This window comes from Nanorana parkeri, unplaced genomic scaffold (assembly GCF_000935625.1).
Source record: "Nanorana parkeri isolate BGI_ZX_2015 unplaced genomic scaffold, ASM93562v1 scaffold460, whole genome shotgun sequence".
Lineage (NCBI taxonomy): Eukaryota > Metazoa > Chordata > Amphibia > Anura > Dicroglossidae > Nanorana > Nanorana parkeri.
In genome coordinates, this window is record NW_017306728.1 from 387,162 (window position 1) to 407,297 (window position 20,136).

The 20,136-nt window shown below is 43.3% G+C and overlaps 1 protein-coding gene across 1 annotated transcript in view; it reads right to left on the reverse strand.

Annotated features, from left to right (window-relative positions):
- TSSC1 (tumor suppressing subtransferable candidate 1) overlaps positions 1-20,136 on the reverse strand; it is a 178,028-nt gene that overhangs the window by 114,331 nt on the left and 43,561 nt on the right. Inside the window, exon 3 of the mRNA XM_018560505.1 lies at positions 12,772-12,904. Within this exon, the coding sequence (XP_018416007.1) occupies positions 12,772-12,904 (133 nt within the window). The remainder of the gene's footprint in view (positions 1-12,771; positions 12,905-20,136) is intronic.

Consider the following 20,136-nt stretch of genomic DNA (forward strand, 5'->3'; position numbering starts at 1 on the left):
GGAGTGAGAGCAATAATTCTAGGACCAGTATTTTGGGGTATCTCTAAATTGATGACCTGTGGGGGCTTTTAAAGCGTCTTCTATGGACTTTTAGGGGTACTGGGGTTTTTCGCCGTTTTACGGATGCACGCAATTTGTAACCTGGGCATGTTGGGTATCGTTTTACTCGTTGTAACCTCATCTTTTATATTTCATTTAAAAAATGGGTATTTTGTTGTGTTTTGGGGCATTTAATTAAATTTTTCACTAAATATTGGGGTTTAATAAGGAGTTGCGCTAATATTGCGCAACATAAAAATTTGCAACTACCACCATTTTATTCTATAGGGTCTTGGCATTCAGAAAATATATAATGTTGGGGGTTTTAAGTAATTTTCAGGCCTAAAATGTGGAATATAACATGGGTACAAAAAATGAAAAAAAGGCCTCAGTCATGAAGGGGTTAAAAAGAAAATCGCTAAAAACGTACAAACTACACTGCTAAAGGGTAATTTTTTTCCAGTATACCATAATAACGTACACTATATTGCCAAAATTATTTGGACGCCGGCCTTTACACGCACATGAACTTTAATGGCATCCCAGTCTTAGCTCGTAGGGTTCAATATTGAGTTGGCCCACCCTTTGCCGCATACTTCCAGAAGCACATTTGAGAGGTCAGGTACTGATGTTGGACAAGAAGGCCTGGCTCATAGTCTCCGCTTTAATTCATCCCAAAAGGTGTTCTCTCGGGTTGAGGTCAGGACTCTGTGCAGGCCAGTCAAGTTCCTACACCCCAAACTCGCTCATCCATGTCTTTATGGACCTTGCTTTGTGCACATGGAAGGGGCCATCCCCAAACTGTTCCCACAAAGTTAGGAGCATGAAATTGTCCAAAATATCTTGGTATGCTGATGCCTTAAGAGTTCCCTTCACTGGAAGTAAGGGGCCAAGCCCAACCCCTGAAAAACAACCCCACACCACAATCCCCCCTCCACCAAACTTTACACTTGGCACAATGCAGTCAGGCAAGTACCGTTCTCCTGGCAACCGCCAAATCCAGACACCTCCATCCAATTGCCAGACAGAGAAGTGTGATTAATCACTCCAGAGAACACGTCTCCATTTCTCTAGAGTCCAGTGGCGGCTTGCTTTACACCACTGCATCCGACACTTTGCATTGCACTTGGTGATGAAAGGCTTGGATGCAGCTGCTCGGCCATGGAAACCCATTCCATGAAGCTCTCTACACACTGTTGTTGTGCCAATCTGAAGGCCACATGAAGTTTAGAGGTCTGTAGCTATTGACTCTGCAGACAGTTGGCGACTTCTGCACACTGTGCACTTCAGCATGCGCTGACCCCGCTCTGTCATTTTACATGGCCTACCACTTCGTAGCTGAGTTGCTGTTGTTCCCAGTTGCTTCCACTTTGTTATAATATCACTAACAGTTGACCGTGAAATATTTAGTAGCAAGGACATTTCACGGAGCACCTGAATCCAATGATTTGGAGGGGTGTCCCAATACTTTTGGCAATATAGTGTATACTCTATATAGCTGGGTCCAAAGCAAGAAAAAAAAAATTACAGACACGATTCTCAGGTAACATGCAGAGTTTAGGTATGTCTTTGAGAGGATTGCTGAGAGGCATTACCAGACATCAGAGTGTGAATAGTAATTCTTTGATTAAATCTTAAAGTGTGCGAACCTTTAATGAGTTATGTTAAATCAAGCCGTAACAAGAGCAAACACGGAACCTATACGTATTAACCCCACATGACAGCATTGAAATCCAAGTCATATTAAAATATTCAAGTCTCAGACTACAATTAATTTCTGCTTCTCAACAGGAGATGCCATCTCTATGATCCAGGCAATCTGGATTCCCGTTAATTGGTGAACAGGTTTTGAATGAAGTCCTGACACTGTTTTTCTCCAGAATGAATCTAATTCTGTAACATAATTATATACTGCCCGATTTGAAGAAGAAATTGCAAGGTTTCCTTAAAAAAAATTCAGATTTTAATATTAAGAAGTTTAAAACCCACATCGTTCGGTTTTGTCTCTTGAAGGCAGTTGACAAAGTCATTGGGTGCTTCAAAAAGCCAACACTTATTTAACAAGAACCTCGGTAACAATGTTCCCTGTGATATTGCCACCATTGTACTATCCATGGTCCTTTATGGTACACTCATCATTCTGTGCTCATTAACAGAAAATTTCAGATTCACAGTGGGGTTGTCTGCACTGGCTGAAAAAGATGGAAAAGTTCTGTGCTAATCCCCTTTGTGCCCATCTACTATAGGGGACAACTTCAGAGACAATAGTTCTGAGAGTTCCACGTTTCAAATACTGGGTAAAAGTGGTTGAAAAGGATAGTCCAAAGCATTCAGATACAATCAGGGAAAAATGTGGTCTTGCTCTTAAGGTTATAGCATGGAAATAGAACCAAAATGGGCTCCACTAAGAATAAGTATGACGATAATAAAAAGACTAACCTTACATCAGCCTCTCCTTTTTGATACAGTAGAAAGGGTTATATTCCCATGTTTTCAGACCCTATTCACACTAAGGTCTCGTTCACACCTAGGCGTATTGCATATGCGCGACCGTCGCGCGTTTTTGTACCGCGATTCGCGGTAAAAAAGTTGCGCGACAGACGAGCGTTTCCGAAGGCTACTTGGCTGTATCCCAATGGAAACTCGCAACAAAACGGCCCAAAGTAGTACATGTACCTTTTTAGGCGTGGGCCGTTTTGTAGCACGTTAGGGACGGGCGGAAATACGCCAAGGTGGGAACGAGACCATTGAATACAATGGGATTTATATTTTTGAGCGTTTTGTAGAGCGTTCGTCGAGCGTAGAACGCGCTACAAAACGTTCAGGTGTGAACGAGGGCTAAGCGACATCAGAAAAAGCTTTTTCAGCGCTGATTTGAGCTGAGTGACATTGAGCTAGAGTGCACATATCGTCGCGCTATGTAGCGCTACTTTTGGCATGGACTTTGTAGCTGCTACATTGGGCTGTATCCAATCAAAAGCGGTCTTGATGTGACAATTCCTCTTCCTGTTTCCTGCTTATATTCCTGTTTATATTTCTGTGCAAAAGTGAAACTTCTGTAGCGCGACGTAGCGCATCAATGTCGCTCAAATTCGTGCGAGATCGAGGTACGCCACTGAAGTCTATTGGGCCAAATTGCACGAAATCCGCCGAAAAATAGGTCATGTTCAAGCGACAAGCTACAGGCGACATTGAGCTGTGAGATGTGAACAGCTCCATTGAAATGCATTGGACGAGCTACATTGAGCTGATGTTTGAGCAATTTTTGAGCTGAAATTGTGCTACAAAATCGCTCAGTGTGAGTGTTATTCCTATCTATTCCCCACTGCAGAGATTCACTCTCTCTATTCATTCTGGTGAACTTTGTCACTAGGACTGAAAGTGAGGGAAGATCTAAAACGTCACCAAACAGGAATTTGGGGGACATCTTCCAATGGAATACCTGTTTCAGTAACAATTATCTGAAGGATTTTCCTCATATAGAATAGATTTCTGCTCACTTCTCGTTGTGTTTTCAGGAAAGAATGTGAAGAAAAATATATTCAATGGAACAGGCCATACAAAAAAAAAACCTCTATCCAAAACAGAAAAAGGTTTTTAAGAGGAAACATCTTCAGGCCTAGATGTTGCAGGTTACGTTATGTTTTATGACAAGAAAGGCTTACCTTGTTGTGCGTGGATGTATTTATAGGTAGGTAAAGTTCCCCCAGCTTGCATCTACTAGTCAGCATGACTCCCGTTGTTCACTCCAGGGAAATGCCAACTGGCTTCTCTGTGTGTAATGCAGTTGCTGGGCACGTGAGAAATACCACGCATGCTCGAAGTCCCATTTTCCGAACTATTGGGAAACATACGCTTGTGTGCAATTGCGCACAACGGGACGTGCTCAGGAAGATGCACAGGATATTATGTGATCCTTCACTAATAGACTGGCCTATATAAATGGGCCTGACATGCGCACAATTGCTGAGTGGCCTTCAGCTTGCTCCCTGTGATCCTGCGGCCTTTGTCTCCTGTGGTTGACCTGGATTGCCTGCTGACCTTCCTTGTGATTGCTGCCTGCCTATTGGACCTTGGCCTGTTATTGTACTACTCCTTTGCCTCCTGTCTTGTACCTCGTAGTCTGGCTGGTTCTGAGCTTTGACTTTGATCAGCCCTCGTCTCTGCTCCCCGTCTTTGTACCACGCCATGATACGTGAACTCAGTGAGTTGGATGGCTAACTGGCTCCTGCCTCGTCCAATGTGGTTTAGTGATAGACGATAGACCAGTGACCGCTACACTTGTACTCACAGGGATGCGCCAAAAAGCAAAATCTACTTTCAAGGTTGTTATTACTACGCTCTGAAAATGCTAGTTTCCTGCCCTGCCCTCTAGTCTTTGAGTCACGACCCCAAAAAAACATGCAGCTGGTAAAGTGACAATTTCCATTTTACCCTGTACATTTAAGACTTCAGAGCAAGATACCAACCAGGCAACTAGCATTTGTAAGGGTAGATTTAGCATGTGTAGCCTACATATTTTAGTCACTGAAGGCTTTCCTTAAGTATCAGTTAGAATGCTACATAGGAAACTCAGTAGGTTAAAATATATTCCGGGAAAGGTAAGGTTAAAAAAATATTTCAGATTTCCGTATTAAGAGGTTCAAAACCCAGACCAGCCAGGGTTTCTAAATATCAGTCACCAAGATCATCCATATCGCTTAAAGCTGCGCCTATAGCTTGTTACCTCTAGATACCTCTGCACAGTGGGTAGGCATCATAAAAGTGGAAAAAAATAGTATAGAAAAATGTACAAAACCTTTACTGTGCATTGCCACCCCTTTTACGCTTCAGATAGTCTTTGTACTCAAGCCAAATTTCTCCATTCCAGCTATTGACTTTGTAGATGAACTCTTTGTGCTGCTCATTATATCAAATGCTTTTCAGAAATCCACTTAAATTATGTCCATGGGTTCTCCTTTGTCTATCGGCTTGACAATATGTTCAAAGATCTCCAGTGGATATGTCAGTCGTGATCTCCTCTTCAGAAATTTTAACTTGTACATTTCTGAATGTTTCACAATTCTGATACCTGTCAAGATTTGTCCTTCTTCCCTATCAACTCACAGACTTACCAAACATGGTCTTTGGCTGCTGAGCGTTATAGGAGTATTTGACATAATAAGGTTTTTAAAGTGGCCCTCGCCTGACACAGAAAAACTACCACCGATATGTGAAATATGCCACAAGGGCTAAGAAGACGTCTGTTTTCTAATGTGTAGGATTTTTGCCACTGCTGTTTTTGTTAGTATATTTTTGTTAGCCAATCTTTTACTCAAGGTGCCCACCAGTTCGGGTCAAAGCTCAATCATGCTGCCAACATTGTCAAACCTCATTGGTACTGACAGGTCAAATCTTTCATGCGAACTAGACAAAAATGTTTTTCATATTTTCGATAGGAAGAAGTGTTTGAATGTCCCCATTGGGGAGATTACTCCTTAAAAGAGAACTATGGGTAAGTGTTTTTCCCCATAGTTTTTTTTTAGGGTCACGGGAGGACATATACTAGCATCCTCCCGTGACCCAAAGCTCAGTATATAGCGAGCTACAGCTCGCTGTATACTGAGACCACTGCAGCCAGGACGGATCCAGACAATGCTGTCGAGATCCACCCAACTATGTGAGTGACAGCTGGCTCTGCCTGAAGGCAGTGCCCGCCCCCTCCCTCCCTCATTTCTCCAGCCAGTGCTGGAGTATCGGAGCGGGGAGGGAATCCCTGTGGGGAACGGTCACCGCTCTCTGCAGGGAGATGATCGAGAAGTGAGCGAAGAAGTAAGTTTCACTGTCACACGTCGGCTCGAACTATGAGGTTGAGTGATTTTCACTCACCTCATAGTTAATTCCTTTAATTCCTTGCTCCAATGGGTGTTAATGGGGCAAGAAGACAAAGACAGCAATTATAACCTGATCAGCTCCGGTTCGGGGTTTGAACCCGGGTCTCTGGCGCAGAAGTGCAAAGACATAGCCATTCAGCCACTGGAAGGACTTGATTTCTGCTGCAGGTCTTTTGTACTGAGCAACTCTCTTTAGGCCTTGTTCACACCAAGCGCGGAGCAGATCCGGACCAGAGCAGGTGCAGACCGGATCAAAACTGCGTCCAATGTATTCCTATGGTATTTTGACCTCCAGTTCACATCGCAGCGTGCGGATCCAGACCAGATCCAGACCGGATGAAAAAAATGCGGCAAGCCCTATTTTACCTGCTCTGGATATGTTTTGGAACGCATCAAAAACGCATCTAAAAACGCAAAAACACATCAAAAACGCATGCAAGTGCCTGAAAGCTCATGTTAAACTTAAAAAAAACTGACTATTCAGTCTGGCAGCAAGGTACAAAATCGTCTTCTGCCTGCCGATTTTGTACCTTGCTGCCTGATCGTGTCAAGACCTTACCCTGCTCCGACTACTCTCCTGGATCCCGATTTTGTACCTTGCTGCCAGACTGTTGCCGACACTGCCTGCCTGACCACGTCTTCGCCTTATCCTTAGCCTAAGATCAACTTCGGACTCAGCCTACTACAGGTGCATTTCACTATTCTCCCTCTACTTCTACTGAAAAAATAAAAATAAATTGTTACTATCCGCCACCACTCAAGAGATTTGTCACGACTTCCAGTCTCCATGATACCTTGGTCATTCAAACTGGTAGAAAAAGTAAAATCTAAACTTGAGGCAACCATAAACAACAAAAAATATTGTAACTCTGTAATTAAAAACACATCATTCATTTTTTTTTTAATGCAATCAATGTAAAGTACCTGAATTTGACCTGGTATCAGACTTTTGCAGTCCCTGTACAGCAGGGCTGGAGTGCGAAAAGAAGCAGTACAAAGAGCCAATCAGTTTATGTGCTAAAAAGAAGCATGCTGATAGTAAGTAACAGCAGAGTGACAGAGATGAGCTCCTCACTGCGCTGTTTCAGCTTCACCGTCCAATCACAGGCTAGGAGCGGGTCCGGGACAATCTGGGCTCAGAGGAAGTGGATTGCATGGTGCTAGCCATCAGACTGTAGACATCTAGCAGCAGAAAAAAGTAGCGTGCTGGAAATCTCTTGATTGAAACTAAAAATTGCAGCAAAAGCTGGTTTTGTTATTTTATCTTTTAATGAACTACATTAATTTGTATTTTGTTATTTTTGGGATGGAGTTTGGTTTTAATTAAAGGTGAGCCAATTAGGGCTGCAACAACTAAATCGACATAATCGATTACTGAAAAAGTTGTCAACTTTTTCAATCATCGATTAATCGGCTTCCGATTGGTTGGCCCTGTTCACGGCTCCACACACGCTGCGCGCCACACCTCCTCCCCATCTCGCGCTCGCCGCTGCCAGGCCCGCCCACCCGCATCCACGCTCCACACGCTGCACCTCCTCCCCGCCTCACGCTCACCGCCCGCCCACATCCACGACTCAAATCCTTTTGTTCTGGGTGGAGCACCATAGAGTTCTGATTCCCTGCTGGATCTTTACTAGTTATCATAGCCCTGGAAGAAATATCTGATCCCTCACTCAGCAAACGTTTTTGGGTAGAACATAATTTTAAATAAACAGTGAGCGTAGGCTGAATGAACCCTAAATTTATCAAGGAGCATCCATAAAAAAAAAGGAGACACATTTCTATTCCGCTGGTTTGAGGCATTGTCTAGTTTTCATTGTTCTAATTTCCTAACTACTCTGTTCTGGAATGATCTACAGTCCTTTTGGCATTTCACCTTCCTCGGCTGAATAATTTATCCTAGTCAGTGGGATATTAATTCCAGCCTGCCTCATGAATACTGAGGTGAAATATTCTTTCAGGCTGTTGGTAAAATTGACCTCATCTGTCACAAAACTTCTCCTGCACTTCAGTGGGGCCACTCGCTTCTTTTCTACGGTAACAGACTTCCCTAGTCATTATTCCATGGCTAGGCATGTATGCTCATGTATAACCTTATTGGAGGGAAACAGATACAAAACCATTAAACATCTAAAGCAGATTTTCAAATATTGGAAATTGCACCCGCATAATACAGCAAAGTGAGACTGCTTATGGGGGGTGTCATAGGAAAATATGTTAATGTATAATATCAGGGCACAGAAGAGACTAAGATTCACAGTTGGATATGGATTTTAACAGTGTACTAAATCACTGTCAGAGTTGTAGTGAATACACTTCAGACAATTCAAGCTGGACATGAGCCTTTGGCACAGCGTTTACTAACCCCACAGTTTAGGGGTCTTCTTGGACCGATACAAATGTTTGGTTCTCTAGCTGAACTTATGGATTGGCTAACAAACCAGATAACCTGGTATTGTATGTTCCCCTAAAGTGGATCAAGCCCCAGTTAACTCCTCTCCTCTGTCACATTTGGAAGGGCCCCTTCCATAGCTAGGTTGAGGCTCAATGATTCAAAGACTTGCCCCAGAATGATGTAAACAGTCCAATGTTGAGTGTTAGGCCACTGGTTCTCAAAATTTGTTTACAAGTGATTCAAGCTCTTGTGAGAACGGGTATTTCTACTTGTAATGACACATTAAAAGTCCTTCAGTAAAACCAACAAAGAGACCATACCCAGACATGGGCACATACTGGGGGCTCCATGGCTCTTTATTTTTTTTACAAAGGGGGTACACAGTTTAACCACTTGCTGACCGGGGTGTTTAGACCCCCTTCCTGGTCAGGCCATTTTTCTGTGTTCAGCGCTGCGGTACTTTGACTGACATTTATTCCGTCATGCAACGCTGTACTGAAATTAATTTTATACCATTTTTTAGGGACAGATAGAGCTTTCTTTTGGTGGTATTTAATCACCACGTGTGTTTTTATTTTTTACTAGATAATGAAAAAAAGTACCGAAAATGTAGGGGAAAAAAAACTGTTTTCCCTACGTTATGTTATAAAACAATTATTATTACCCAAATTTTTGGCAAAATATAAAAGACAGGGTCACGTCGGGTAAATAGACACCAAACATGTCAAGCTTTAAAATTGCGTGCGCCCACAAACTCGCAAAAACTACCATACCCAAAATTGGCCATAGGCGACACTTTAAAAGCTTTTACCGCTCATCATTTTAGTGTTATCAGTGATTGATGGCCCTAAATTATTGCTCTCATTGCGACGCTCGCGACGATATGTAACATGTGCGGCGTAATGGATGCAATCATCATTACCGCACGTAGGCGCACTCGATGCATGTGTATGTGGGGGGCGGGGGACTTAAAAATTTGTGTTTTTTTTATTACCTTTATAATGTGACTTTTAATTTTTTAATATTTTTTTTAACTAATTCTTTTAAACCTTTTTTTTTTCCACTTAGCTTTATTGCCATCACATAGGAGACTAACAAGCCCCCTTTGTGATAGCAAATTTTAAGTGTCAGGTCCTCTTTATGGAGACATCAGGGGTCTCTAAGGCCCCTAATGTCACCTAGGGACCCCCAGAGTAGCTGATGAAGCAAACACCTGCTTCACCAGCTTCTCTCCGGTTTCTGTACCGGAGAGTGACACTGAATGCAGGCAGTGATGTAATACACATCACTTCCTGCATTCAGAAGAGGAGATCAAACAGAGCTTGTGTACTGAGCTCCGTTTGATCTCCGGCCGCAGAGCTGCTGTGCTGGTCCCGGGCTCGCACCGGGCACAGCGGAGATCGGGATCGCCAGCAGCGGCTGCAGTGGAAGTGGGGGGGGGCGCACACCTGCATGCATATTACAAGCGATCGGGCATCTCTATAGATGCCCAAACGCTTGTATGTAAACAGCCATCTCTGGCTGTTTACATTCCAGGCTGATTTCAAAACGCCCACCCGCATTGGTCACAAACTGAATCAAATACCATATGTGCTAAAAAGCACACAAAAAAAGATTCAGAGCAAGTGTGCACGGGTCTGTCTGCGACCACGATCTCGACTAGAGGAAGACACGACCACGTGTCAGAGCAGGGAAGCTGAAGTCCAAAGACCTGTGGCACTCCTTACCGGAACTCCTAAACCTATACGAGGGTGCTTGCAATGTGCCTTCAGCATTAAGCACCAGTACTTTCAGAGGAGGTGCCTTCTTTTCTGGGGAACATTGCAGGGGCCATAGTAGTAACAGACAGCATGCCTGGCGTTCTGGGCTTTGTATTTCTGGAAAGGGACAGAACCAGAACTCCCTTCAACAAGGAGGAATGATCTCTGTTCCAACACCCTGCAGGAGCCTTAAGTGACGTTAACGCATGACTGGGATGCATCCGATCAAGAAACAAAAGACTGACATAGCTATTCTGATAAAAACACACTTCTGGACAGAAACCTGGACTTCCCTTGGACAGCCTCTGCCTTCTGGTGCTGAACAATTCAAGATTTGCAGATAGAGTCGAGAGGAATTTCAATAAAATCTTTGCTTCAAGATGTTACATTTTACTTTTCATCATGCAGGAATCAGCCAACTTCCACTAATGTGGAGCAGACCTTCATAATGTGGCTTTGAAGAGTATGTATGTAAGACTTCAGCAAAATCTGACAAATTGTCAAAATATTAAGCGGAATTTATCAAAACTGGAGCAAATTCTGGAGCAGTTGTGCATGACAACCAATCAGCTTCTCTCTTTCATTTTCAAATCTTAACTGAACAAACTGAAAAGAGAAGCGGATTGGTTGCCCTGGGCAACTGCTCCACATTTTGATAAATTCCCCTTGATGTGTTGCTTCCAGAACTGTGCCACGTTATTAAACAAGAATTTGGTAAAGACTCAAACAGCCAACTAAGACTGTGCCGCCCCAATGGGGCATAGAAGTTTGTTTAGATAGAAGTTTTATATAGATTGCTTTCTCTATAGCATTTTCTATGGACGTTTATATGTTAGTTCAAATGCTGACATCTAGTGGCCTTTTGTGATATTGCAGCTGTTTTTATGTATTCCTTTCCTGATATATGACACATTTCCTTTGTATGTAAGGCCCCACCCTTCTTCCTGAGTGCAGTACTTCCTGTGTCATGGCCACAGCTAACAGCCACATGTAATAAGGACACATGTATTCTGCACAGTACGCTAGGAAAGGCATCATCTTTTGACCGCATAATACTGTAACCATTCATCGCTGTTATCCTGTTGTCTTCACGTTCAGAATAAAGCAACCTTTGTGGACGAACACGGTATTGGTGAGTTCAGCTATCTGACAAGGATTGTCCGCAGTGATTGTATCTGCTTATACAGGCCAGGCTTAGAGGTCTCAACAAGGGATATATCGCTATCACAACAAATCGGAGTCAGAATAAAGACAAAAGTAAGGATGGCAAAGTTAAAATGAAAAACAAATTCTCCCAAAGAAACTGCGATTCCCAAATATTGACAGAAAGTGTAGCTAGTACAAGGACCTACTGTACACCACGAGATCCCGGGTACCATAAATATGTCCCTTTTCAGGTAGCGGTAGTAATAATGTCCATCTTAAACTTTCAGTTGGTAAGAAACGTGTTCAGGCGCCTAAGACTGATGTCTGCTATGTAAAGCTAGTCATATTCTACAATATGATTGTACAGTAACCTGTATCTGTACAATCTTTTTTAGATTTATCAGCATTGTATAAAATGAGAATACACTTGCCAGGTGATGCTATTACTTCTTGGTGCTAATTGTTAAAAACGGTCCTTTCCCTGTGACCTCAAGCAGTAAAAGAATACAGACGTCTCCTGCTGAATGGAGCTGAAATCACAAATCATGGACCTACCATGCATTTGACTTACTGCGACATCCAGCACAGAAGACAAAAACATATGTGAAACGCAAAAACAGAGACGCTAGCACCAAGTACAAAAATTCTTCCCCGCTGAAGAAATAATTCCCCGTAGAGCCCCCCATGGTCAAAAACCTCTTTACCCACCCTTGTTAAATGACAAGAAAAACACTGAAGGCTTGGGGAGGTGGGGTATATAATTCTTCTAATTCCTGATAACTTAGCAGACAAGCAAGTCAGATGAGGATAATATGGACACTTAAAGGATAATTAAACCCTCATCGATTTTTACATATATCTACTGCTAGCAAGCAGTAGCTATATGCAAAAACATTTAAAAAAAGTTAAGAGGGTTTAAACTTACCTGTGTCTCCACCGCGCACTCCTGTCTTAAGATCTGAAGGTTCTCGGGTGGCCGCAAAGGATCATGGGGCTGGCGCATGCGCAGTACATATCTTCGCCCGGGAGACGAGGAGAGGCACAAGGTAAGTCAATGCAGGCAGCATGCACTCGCACAGACTCCGGGGGACAGGAAGTGCCAGGAAGAGAGGGAAGTCAGCATTGGATCAGAGACTTTAGCCTTTATCGTCACTTTAAACCCACCTCCAAATTACAGTACTATGCTTGCACAGCGCTTCTGAAAATACGTACAAAATAAAACATTCCCAGTTGACAAAAAATCTTTTGTGTGGTTATTTTCATTATGTGTATTGGTTAATATTAACCCACAGAACTCATTTATAAGGAGGTGGAGCAACTGGGTAGACTGAACTCTTCCTGACCACTGCAGTTGGCGAACCATTGCTCTTAGTTTTCGCCTTGGAATATCCCATTGTGAAGAACAAGCTTTGAAATATAATACATTTTCAGTTATCCATTCCTGTTGAAGATTTCAGGAATAGAAATGTGGTATTTCTATAAATGTTCCACAAAGCAGCAGAACGTGTGCAGTTTATCATTCTGTAGCTTAATTTGAATGTAAATGAGGCTGACTTACTGCTATTGTAGCAGGTTGCGAGCACGTTTCTGTCTGCTGGGCTAGCGCTGATCCGCCAGATTTCCCCCGCATGGTGAAGTAGAACATTCTTATTGATGATATTATTCTCATCGTCAAAGTCTATAACATGGATCTAGACATGAGAAAGCAAAAATGGAGAAAATAAACAGTAGAGCATATAACTTTGCTGTTGGTGGATGTCAGGTTTAATACAAATATAAGCAAAATGGTCAATTTAACATATAAATCTAAACATCTGATATTATGGTTGACTTAGGATAGCAGGGGTATGCAACCTCTGGCACTCCAGCTGTGGTGAAACTAGAAATGCCATCATATATTTGCCTCTGGCAGCCATTGTTTTGGCTGTCAAAGTCTTGCAATGCCTAGTGGGATTTGTAGTTGCACCACAGCTGGAGGGCTGGGCTACACTAACTGAGGAGATAGGAATAATAAGTTCTGACTCCTGCAGCATTATATCATAGAAAATATTGAGACAGGTCAAAGTGAGGTGGGGCAAAAGGGACAAAAAAAAAATCCCTCCACAGAAAAAGGGTAAAAGTATAGTAGATCCTTCTTTACAGAAGACATTTGCATGCCTCACTTGAGTAAAAATTCCTATTCATACTTGTGATTGACAGACATCCGTGGCTGTGATCTATAAAACTCATCAGCCCCCATTCCTCAAGCGTTACAGACTGACAGTCACGGCTCTCTGCAGGGAGATGATCGAGAAGTGAGCCAGCGACTGTATGTTTTCGCTCACTTTCACGATCTATTGAGCCGACGTCTGACCGTTTCATTGTCACCCGTCGGCTCGAACGATGAGAATAAGTGAAAATCACTCACCTCATAGTTCTCCTTTAAAGACATGCATTTTGTTCCTGGCTGGACTGTACGTTACCAGACAGAGCAACAACCCTCTCATTCTTCACCATCTCGGGGGACCCTTAGTGTCTTGACTGCTTTGTTCTGGTGCTACAGGAGTCACTTTAAACCTGAACTAAGCAAGTTATGCAGATAACTTAATGGGAAGCTGTACTAAAAAATAACCACACAGGATGGCACTGCTGATGTCCTTTGGGAAATGCTAGTTACATAGATGTCTCTAGATTTAGTACTTTCACCAATAAGGACAAACATGCAGCTAGTGGAATTAGAATTTCTTATCTCCATAACTGTTTCAGGTCGGATAGGAGTCAGAAAATAACACACTTATTATTTAATTTCCCAGTGCCCCTTCTTACCGTTTGATGCTTTGCACATGTCACCTCTCCCCTTTGATATTAACTTCAAAGGACTGTATATTGATGACCCTTGAAAGTACCCACAGATCCTACCTATAGATAACTTGTATTCCACACACTGACATCAAAGGTATCACTATTATATTACCACAGCAAAGTAAATATGAGAAAATGGTTATACTATCCACACTATTTGTCATTTTACCGAACAGCTGCTTGCACTGAAGACATGCGTATTACGAAAGCGGGTTATTGAGTTTGTTGGATTTGCGTCCTTAATATTGAAGTATATATGGTGTATAGGGCTGCAACAACTAATCGACATAATCGATTATAATTGATTATTGAAAAAGTTGTCAACTTTTTTAATCATCGATTAATCGGCTTCCGATTGGTTGGCCCTGTTCACGGCTCCACACACGCTGCGCGCCACACCTCCTAACCACCTCACGCTCACCGCCCGCGCACATCCACGATCGGCACAGGGACGCCGGGAGAAGAAGTAAGGAGGAGCAGGTGATACTTTACGTATAATGTATTGCTGGGATTTGTTGTATTCCTATATAGCTGGTGGTATTCTCAATTGCGCTGTATAGGTCTACAAATCCCAGCAATAATACATTATACAGTGGTGCAATGCCAAATACCACTAGCTATAGAGGACTACCTATGGCACCCACCTGACTAAGCGTAATATTCGGTTAGGAGTGCGATGGGTACACTGGATTTTGGATTTCGCAGCTAGCTGCACAAACAGGGGTCAGATCTAAACAGACAAGCATCCCTTTCCATCCATTTACCCCTGGCTCCATCCAGGTCCGGAAAAACAAACAGATCAGAGATCTGTGCATGGATGCCCTCCTGATTGGACCATGTGAAAGGCGCCTAACAGGAGTCAGACTGGGCTCTTCAATCATGGAACATATCAAAAATGTGTCACATGATCACCATGGCACATTAACTGATGCACTACATTTTGTCTGGGCATCTATGCAATAAACACCTCTGCTCAGGAAGGGGTTAAGCTGCAATAATGGCTACAAAACCCCCCAAAAACTGCTACTACAGCAAATTGTGAGACAATATTAAATAGATCCTTAATGTGACCAAGATTTGCTGCCTTAATACATTTATAAATTATGACTACAAACTCTTTACAAATATGTAGGTTTCCTTTGTTTCACATATTGCCAATATATTTTGCAGATAATAAAAGGAACTTTGCTCCCCCTCCCTTACAAACTCATATTCTCATGATGGCATGACCTAGTTTCTACAGTCATGATACTTAGAAACTTGGCTTCCCTCTCTATCTCTGTTTTACACAGAGCATGTACAGGATTTAAAGCAGGGGTTCTCTTTTAAAGTTGTACACCTCTATAGCAGAAGGACAACCAATGCATAGTTTGTTTGCCAGGCCTTGGGTCAATCATGCCAATTGGGTTGTCTGGGATCAGTTGCTTAGCAAGGGACCACGAGCATGGCATTCTACCTACAATTGCATTGTAAAGTATTACTGAATGAAAACAAAAGTGCTGATAGGATAACAATAGACTTCAAATGCCCAGCACTTCTCTTGTGCTGCACCCTTTTTGTAGAGTTCCCGGGGCCCCTACTACCACCAAACATTCCCTGAGATAGAGCCTTCCCTAAAGACCTGGGGCGTAACTAGAAATCACAGGGTCCCATAGCAAAATTTTGTAAGGGGCCCTGTGATTTCTAGTAACGCCCACCTGATAAGCTAAACGGCCCACCTGAGAGTGACCCTGCAGAGCCCGCCATAGACTCTCTGACCCTCAGGTGGGCTGGTCAAACCCTCTTACCTGTCAGCCCCGATCCACTGTCTGCCTCCTCCATGGTTGCTGACGGGCCCCGCCTCCTCGGTCGCTGTGCCCCACCTCCTCAATCACAAGACCCGCCTCCTCCATTGCTGGGCCACGCCTCCTCCTTCACTGCCGATGCCGGGCCCAGCCGCCTCCTCCGCAGCTGCTGGCTGTCACTGACTCAGCAGCAGATGTGAGGAGGAACGCACCGCTGCACACATCACTGACAGGTTGTCCGTGATCTAAACAGCAGAGCATTCCTCCTCACAGCCGCCAGTGACAGCAAGCAGCCTGAGATGCCATAGCGACCCAGACGGCCCGCACGGCATCAGGGGGATGTTTCAGCCGGGCCCCCCTGTTCTTCAGGCCCCATAGCAGCCGCCTGGGTTGCTACGGCTATTGTTCCGCCACTGCTAAAGACCGAATACAATTTTGGGAAAGACAAACTACTTAGTACAGTACAAAGGTTTATTTAAGAATATCTTTTAGTGTACAAAAACACTCAAGAAAATTCTATGTTGGGATTCTAATGTCAACACTATATATTACAACAAGACAAAATGATTAAGACATACCAATCCATTTTTATTTATACGATTGATCTAAAAGACATGTCCACATTTTTCAAAATACATGCATAATACTAGAGATGCACCAAAACCATTTTTTCAAGAGTACCAGTACTGATACTTTTCCTCAAGTACTCACCGATACCAATAACCAATAATTTTTTTTTGTGTGTCATGCAACAGTTTTTCTAAAACAACACAGACAAATGATTTTAGGACAGTGATGGACCGGCAGGGCCTAGTGGGTGGGTTTCCTCCCACACTCTAAAGACATTCTGGAAGATTAATTGGCTTTGTCTAAATCAGCCGTGTATGCATGCACGTGAGATAGAGACCTTAGATCAGGGGTGGCAAACACAAGGCCCGCGGGCCGAATCCGGCCCGCCGGACCTTGTAATGTGGCCCGCACAGCAGCCAGGGCTGGTCCGCTATGCCGACTCTGTGCAGAGCAGTGTCTACTGTGTGGTAGCGAGCAGAGCCGGCACTACCACACAGTAGACACTAGAGGGCGCTGGTGGGGGAGGCCAGAGAAACACCTCCTCCCCCAGCCCTCTCTACTCTGCGCTCTTTCCGGAGCTTGCTGGTGCTGTTCCTGCAGCCTGCACTGTCCCGGTACCGGCCGAGATATTAACATATGAATGGGCCGCGGTAATTTGCATATCAATACGTCGCGGCCCATTCACATGTAAATACCGCGGCTCATTCATATGCAAATCGCCGCCCCTCCCCCGCTGCTTAGGAAGAGAAGGGAAGAGAAGACTGCAAGAACAAGGTATGTGTATGGTCAGGGATTTACTCTCCAGATTGTAAAAAAGTGCTGCCTAAATTTTCAGCACTATATAAAATACCTGTAATAATAAACAGTTACTTTCAAAGCATGCTTCTGGTGAGAATGTCAAAGTTGCCAGTTTGCTTATTTCAGCTCTCAACCAAACTTTGCACGCCCCAAATGGTTGGTGTTATAGCGGATCACATGTGCAGCACCATGGCAACTGCAATGCAAACAAACAGAGACCAAAATGGCAACTTTCTTGGATTTAAAGGATAGGAGGTTGTAATCCACAAGTCAAAATGGCCAACAGAGCCAGAAATAGACAGCTAAACTTACACCCAAACCTTCGCCTTTCCTATAAACCCTCTTCTTTGCCCTGCCCCTCCCACCTCATTATTAGTACTTTAAAGTGTATTTCCACTTTTGCAGCCAAACAAGGATGACACCTGTAACGAGCCCCTGCTCGCTCGGTTCCACTCTCCCGACACTCCTCAGATTTCAGACCGCAGCGTCTGATATTTCGGTCGTCCGATAATCCGGGATTCGAACTACAGCTATGTGCTGTTCGAATCCATTTGTGATAGCTCAGAACAAACACCAGGCAGGCTGCATGTAAGTTCAAACAGGAATCCCCTTTATTGGATGCACACACACACTTTTATACACAACAGTTTGAACGCCCCGCCCAACCGACCAACTTCCTATTGGTCAATTGTAAAGTCCCCTCTAGTCCCCACTTAGGTCCTCTTGGCCATACAAATGAGGACTTGAAACAGGGTCAGCAGGGATTGGTCCGATAGCTTGAATGGGAGGGCTGATATGTATAATGACATAGAGACGTCCCAGGAGATAAAGTATTCCAAGGACCGTGACAACACCTATTTTATATTTGTTACATGTTTTATATTTTATATTTGTTCCCATTCACATAACATAAGCTAAAAAAAAGTTTCTTGCAGTTTAAATTGCTTTTACTGGGGTTAGGGTTTTAAGGGTTAAAATTTCTTCTTGAGTCTATATCTTTGCAATGTTAGGATAGGCTGTGAGGGGTCTGAGGTGGTTTGTCCATTGTATGTTAAGTGAACAAGAGAAACACAATCCTCAGATTTCAGCCCTAAGCCTTTTTTTTTAGGACAGATCACTGTGAAGGTGCTGGGAAAAAACAGGAATCAGCCATCTTGCCTGATTTAACAAAACATCCATAAAAGTAAGAATTATTTTTTTATTATTATGATTGTTCTCTATGGTGTGTGAACAGGATGACATAACAAACATATAGAGGGGTTTTCTCAAATTGGAAACGTGAAAATAATCTTTAAGGTGATGGGCGACCTTACTGCCCAACAAGAGGTCTCAGGAGGCGGGAGAGGGCAGATCCAGGCACAACGTTTACTGAAAAGGCCAAGATATGCATGACTAGAGCTGTCTATTTGTGGACCTACTCATCAATTTCACATTAGACTTTCACTTTACATGTAACCTTTGCTTATGCTTTTTCATCTCAAGCTTGGTTTGAATTTCCCAGGCTCATGGTAGGTTTAAAAACAACATATATATAGGCAGCTGAAGTTACTGTATATGCAAATTTCAGCTTTTGCTGTAATCAGGTAACCTCTGATTATGCAGTTTTTCATCCCATGCACACTTTAAATTGCCAAGGTCTCGGAGAGGTTTACTTTAGGCTGCCCACACACGCACAGCATATATATTTTGCAGAAGTTCTAAATGTAAACCGCTTAGGTGATAAACATGCATTCTGTCACTAAAGTGTCATCCAATATATGAACTTTAAGATGACCTTTATTTTGTAAAAATTCTGTTCAACTTCTGCTGACACAGTAAAAGGAAACCTCTCCTGTGTCAATATGGAAGAGGCTGTTGCTGGCCTCCTCTTCTGAAAAATGCTAGTTGCTTGGCTGTCATGCTGATCAATGGGCTTTCAGAGTCACTAACCTAGAACAGGTACTCGAATCAGGAGTCCGTTTTTTGTAAAGTATATTATGTTGCGTTTTTTTTTTTACACAAAACAATAAAATGGGCATCACAGTGGCATAGTGGTTAGAGCTTCTGCCTTGCAGCACTGGGGGTCCCTGATTCAAACCCCCGACCAGGTCACTGTCTGCAAGGAGTTTGCATATTCTCCCTGTGCTTGCGTGGGTTTCCTCCCACACTCTAAAGACATTCTGGAAGATTACCGTATATACTCGAGTATAAGCCGTCCCGAATATAAGCCGAGGTACCTAATTTTAATGTCTAAATCAGCCCTGTGGGTATGCATGTGAGATAGGGCCTTAGATTATAAGCTCCTTGAGGGCAGGGACTGATGTGAATGTGCACTATGTAAAGCGCTGTGTAATTTGCTGGTGCTATATAAAATACCTGTAATAAATGAATAAGTAAGATTTGGTTGATACGTGAGGGTCCCTCCCCAATAAGTTCAACGAAATAGTACACTGGCTTCCATACTACAGGGGGTGAAGCCAGCAGCCTTCCATCAAGACCCTGGGAAATGCGGAGTACCTGAAATCTCACAAGATGTCATTTCAGCACAGTGCAACAGCATCTTTTTCCAGGTTTTCGGATACTCGGCATATCACCGTGGTAGGGGGAAACCGAAGGGAAGGGTAAGCATATTTATGTATTCCCTACAGGTTATTTATTTTTTTACATTTAAGACCGCTATTGGTAAAGTAAAAAACAAACATGTGCTGCAGCAATTAATTATTAATGCATCTGCCTGCCATGATGGGGGGGGGGGAGACAACCCTGCTGCACTGCTGCTGAATTCAAAGCAGCGTTGTCCCCCATGTAAACTGTGCCTGACTGAACAGCAATGCAGGGGGTGCAGCTACCATTGTCTTTTTACCATTGTTGATTTATAAGCCTGTAGATTGTCACTTAGCAGTTTGCCACACCTCGCCCTACAGCTTTCCGAATTGATAGTACTGACTATG